The 5,060-nt window shown below is 47.4% G+C and overlaps 1 protein-coding gene across 1 annotated transcript; it reads right to left on the bottom strand.

Moving 5' to 3' along the window:
- Positions 1 to 3,638: 3,638 nt before the first annotated feature.
- Positions 3,639 to 4,310, bottom strand: LOC109158410. Its single transcript, XM_019306320.1, has one exon. The coding sequence runs from the start codon at positions 4,308 to 4,310 to the stop codon at positions 3,639 to 3,641; it is 672 nt and encodes a 223-aa protein (XP_019161865.1).
- Between the last annotated feature and the right edge of the window lie 750 nt (positions 4,311 to 5,060).

Raw genomic sequence — 5,060 nt, forward strand, 5'->3', positions numbered from 1 at the left:
TTTTGGGAAATTAACACGCTTGTACTCCTTCACCAGAGTATCATGTTTGAATTTGATCAGGTAACGGTGATTAGATTATGGAATGTGAAAACCAATTCAATTGAACTCAGACAGAGAATGAGAGTCCTATACACAACACTCCTACTCTGTAGGCTATAGCTAATCAGACTAAGTCTCTACCACAAATACAAGACTATATAATATAAAATAAATACAATTATTCATATTACTAACACACCCCCTCAAGCACAAGGTTGGAGAGTGACAACATTGAGCTTGCCTCGAAGTAACTGAAAACGCGGTCCTGGTAGAGATTTGGTAAAGATATCAGCTAGCTGCTCCTTTGTTGAAACAAAATTAACAGTAAATTCCCCCGATGTGACTTTGTCCCGAACAAAGTGGTAATCGATCTCAACATGCTTCGTTCGAGCGTGAAAAACTGGATTAGCTGCTAAATATGTGGCCCCCAGATTGTCACACCACAGTGTAGCCGGCTTGCCCGTGTGGAGTCCTAGTTCACGTAGCAAAGAGATAACCCAAGTTACCTCGGTCGCAACATCTGCCAGACCCTTGTACTCTGCTTCTGTCGACGATCTTGCCACTGTGCGCTGCTTGCGAGAAACCTAAGAAACCAGGTTGTCCCCAAGATAGACTGCATACCCACTGGTAGATTTCCGATCAATCGGACACCCAGCCCAGTCGGAGTCCGAGTAGGCATGCAAATCAGTAGTAGCTGATGGACGAAGGCGTAGACCATAGTCCTGAGTCCCCTTGACATATCGAAGAACCCTCTTAAGAAGACTCCAATGCTCATCTGTGGGAGAATGCATAAACTGACACAACCCGTTAATTGAGTATGCGAGATCTAGCCGAGTAATGGTGAGGTACTGCAAGGCCCCAACAATGCGACGGTACTGCGTAGGGTTCTCAAACGGATCAGTGGACGGAGTCGCTGGTTTGGTAACTGACGCTGGTGTAGCCAAAGCCTTGCAATCCGTCATGCCAGAGCGAGATAGTATATCCTGCATATACCGGCGCTGAGAGAGAAGTAGACTATCTCCATCCGGGAGAGTCTCAATCCCTAAGAAGAAGCTCGGTGTCCCTAAGTCCCGAATCATGAAAGTTGTGGCTAAACGGTGGAGTAAGCTGGTAACCAAGCCCGTATCATTTCCCATCATTATTATGTCGTCGACGTAGACAAGTAAGAAAACGCGTGAGTCTCCAGAGGTGTAATGAAAAAGTGAGACATTTGTTTTGGATGCCAAGAACCCTGTGGAGATAAAAAAATCATGGAGCCGTTTAAACCACGCACGTGGTGCTTGTTTTAGTCCGTATAGAGACCGCTGCAGATGGCACACATGATTCGGTCTAGCTGGGTCCTCATACCCTGGTGGTTGTTTCATATACACGGTTTCAGCGAGGTGTCCATTCAAGAAGGCGTTGTGAACATCCAGCTGCCGTAGAGTCCACCTGTTAGAAACAGCAAGAGAAAAGAGTATTCGGACAGTAGTCGGCTTGACCACTGGACTGAAGGTGTCAAAGAAATCTTCACCCGCCACCTGATTGAACCCTTTGGCTACTAAACGCGCCTTGTAGCGCTCCATTGAACCATCAGCTTTGCGTTTGGTGCGAAAGACCCATTTGCAGCCGATGATGTTCATTTTGGGTGTAGCCGGGATAAGCGCCCAGGTGTTGTTATGCAACAGGGCATTGAATTCTTGATCCATTGCATCTCGCCATTGTAGATGGCCCACAGCTTGGGAGTAGCAGGTTGGATCAGTGGTCGCAGTAAGAGCGAAAAACTCTTCATCCTGACCTTGTGTCTTGTGCCGAGTACGCATAGTATGTGGGACATGAGGCTTGCCCCGTCCCCGGCCCCTACGAGACGTAGCTGGAGGTCCCGTGGCAACACAAGTTTCTGGTGGAGCTGTTATGGCCGGTGGGCCTGGTTCCTGAGGCATAGGTAACTCCATGGCTAGAGATGTTGATTGAGTAGCAACTACAACTGGCCCGGCTCCCCAAGGTGTTGTAGTAGAACTCACTGGAGTCTGACTAGATGCCTGTAGAGCAAAAGGAAAAACCGATTCATCAAACCGAACATGGCGGCAGATAAAGATCTTCCCCGTGATAGGATCCATACACCGATATTCCCTAAAAGAGACTGAGTAACCTAGGAAGACACAGGGTGTTGACCGATACTCTATCTTGTGCCGATTGTAGGGCCGAAGATATGGGTAATAGCGACACCCGAAAACACGAAAGAAAGTGTACGGAGGTTGTGTTTTATAGACGCGATAGTGAGGACTTTCGTAGTTTATGGCGGAGGATGGTAGGCAGTTGATTAAGTAGGTAGCTGTTTCGAAAGCATAATCCCAGTAAATTTGTGGGGTTGAGCTTTCGACTAGAAGGGCTAAGCCGGTTTCGACTATATGTCTATTCCGACGTTCAACACGCCCGTTTTGTTCATGGGTATAGACACACGATTGTCTGTGTGTAATGCCTAAATTTTCAAACACTTTATGAAGACGACGGTACTCACCCCCTAAATCAGACTGTATGGCTTTGATAGAACGCGAAAATCGTCGTTCTACCATCACCCGGAACAAATCAAAAATTTTATATATATCTGATTTTAACCGTAATGGGTAAAACCAATAATAACGCGAATGGTCATCTACAAATAAGACAAAATAACGGTAGCCAGTAGCACTAATTACAGGAGACGGACCCCAAATGTCCGTATATAACAAGTCTAAAATATTATTGCTAGTGCTAGAAACTCTATCTAACGGAAAGCGAGCTGACTACCCGAGTTGACACGCAGTACACAATTTTGACAAACTGGCTTTATTTGTAGTGACGGGACAGTGTTTTAAGGCGCGTTGTAGGGCTTGATTGTGGGGGTGACCTAGACGTTGATGCCACACCTCGGAAGACGCACGAGCGGTTAGAAAGGCACACGGAGATGATGGGACCAATAACTTGTATAGGCCGCCGGATGTGAAACCCTTAAGAAGAACCGCCCGAGTGTTGCAATCCTTCACAAGAAACAAATTTTTGTGAAATTCAAAGTACACATCATTGTCATTAGTAAAGCGATAAACTGACAATAATGGTAACGTTAAATTAGGAACATGTAATATTTGTGACATTGACAAAATTTTTGACCGAGATGGGATTACGGTATGGCCTATACGTGAAACACCCAAACCTGTACCATTTCCGATTTTAAGAACATCTCCGCCAGTGTAAGCTTCAAAGTGGCCGATCATCTGTTCATCCGGAGTTGCGTTGGAGGTAGCCCCGGTATCCGGAAACCACACATCAGACGTCATGTTTGCCGCAGTCTTGCCGGACACCGCGACGTTGGCGTGACCGGCCGGCCGTTCAGTATACCGTTTATAACAGTACATGGCCGTGTGTCCATGTGCGCGACATATCTGACATCTCGGACCGCCACCTCTACCTTGCCGGCCTTGATTGTTTCTGCCCCTGTTCTGCTGGCCACCCCTACCACCGGAGTGACGCCCCGACGTGTGATCATTGCCATGGCGACCACGTCCGGCGTAAAACGCCACCGGGGAGTTGCTGCCAGCCGCGGTATCTGCAACGGCGAAGTCATCCTCGTGGATGAATTCCTACGCTTGGAGGAAATCAGAGAGCTGAGACAGCGAAACCGTCACACCAGACGCGGTGAGGGAGTTAGCCATCGTACGGAACTCCGGTCTGAGCCCCCGGAGAACGTACAGGATTTGCTCGTCCGGCGAAAGAGGTCTGTCGGCGAGGAACAACGCTTCAGCGATCATCTGGCACTTACCCAGGTACTCAGCCGGAGAGCCGGGGCCTTGTCGAAGCGTCTGAAACAGCCCGAGAAGGCTTAGGCAGCGAGCGGGAGTGGAGGAGGCGTATGTCGCCGCGATCGCTTCCCAGACCTCCCGAGATGTCTCCTTGCCGACAGCGAGGTGCATAACCTTGTCGGATAAGGAGGAGACGATCGTGGAGAGTATCGCTTGATCTTGCTGGATCCATGCTTCATAAGCCGGGTTGGCGGTGGTTGTTGATGTCGTGGTACTGGAGTCGCCGGTGGAGGAGACGACGACGGTCGCCGGAGGACACGGAATACGACCGTCGATGTAGCCTAATAGGCCTTGGCCACGGAGGAAGGGCACTAACTGTGTGCGCCAAAAGAGATAATTCCGCATTGTTAGCCGTGTGGACACGAAATGGTGAGCCGCCGTGAGGGAGTTGACGGCCACCGGAGGTACGCCGGAGGCGGTGGTGATGGTGCGTTCGCTGGATGAAGACGCCATCGGATGCGGGGATAGTGTATGGTGAATGAAGGAAAAGTGGAACGAACCTTCGGCTTCTGATACCAGATTAGATTATGGAATGTGAAAACCAATTCAATTGAACTCAAACAGAGAATGAGAGTCCTATACACAACACTCCTACTCTGTAGGCTATAGCTAATCAGACTAAGTCTCTACCACAAATACAAGACTATATAATATAAAATAAATACAATTATTCATATTACTAACAACGGTGACTGCTTGTTTTATTATATTTGAAGAAATTAGTGATGTATAGAAAGCTTCTAATGGCATACACTTTACCCTCCTTGAATATGTTCTTATACTTTGGAACAATATCCTTAGGTATGTAGACATGGATGAAGACACCCTATATTTAAAACAAACCCAAAAATATCAAGGTGAGATATCAGTAAGGTAAAATGGGTAAGAAATAACACTACAGAGCATGCTAAGCTATAATTTACAAACCTCTTGGTCATGAAATAGGCATTTCTGACTAAGTAACACTGGAGGCAAACGTCGTGCAGGGCACTGAAGAGTGGATCATTGATACTGGAGCAACTAGTTATTTCTGCGCCAACAGGATAATGTTCAAAGACTTCCCGGCGTTCACTAAAGGACAAGGAGAACAAGTTTACATGGGGAATGACACTACGTTTGAGGTAAGAGGTAGTGGAAATGTAGGGATCAAACTTAACTTTGGAAAGTACTTGTTTCTGTCTAATGTCTTGTATGTCCCCTCCC

The sequence above is a fragment of the Ipomoea nil genome, unplaced genomic scaffold (genome assembly GCF_001879475.1).
Source record: "Ipomoea nil cultivar Tokyo-kokei standard unplaced genomic scaffold, Asagao_1.1 scaffold2818, whole genome shotgun sequence".
Lineage (NCBI taxonomy): Eukaryota > Viridiplantae > Streptophyta > Magnoliopsida > Solanales > Convolvulaceae > Ipomoea > Ipomoea nil.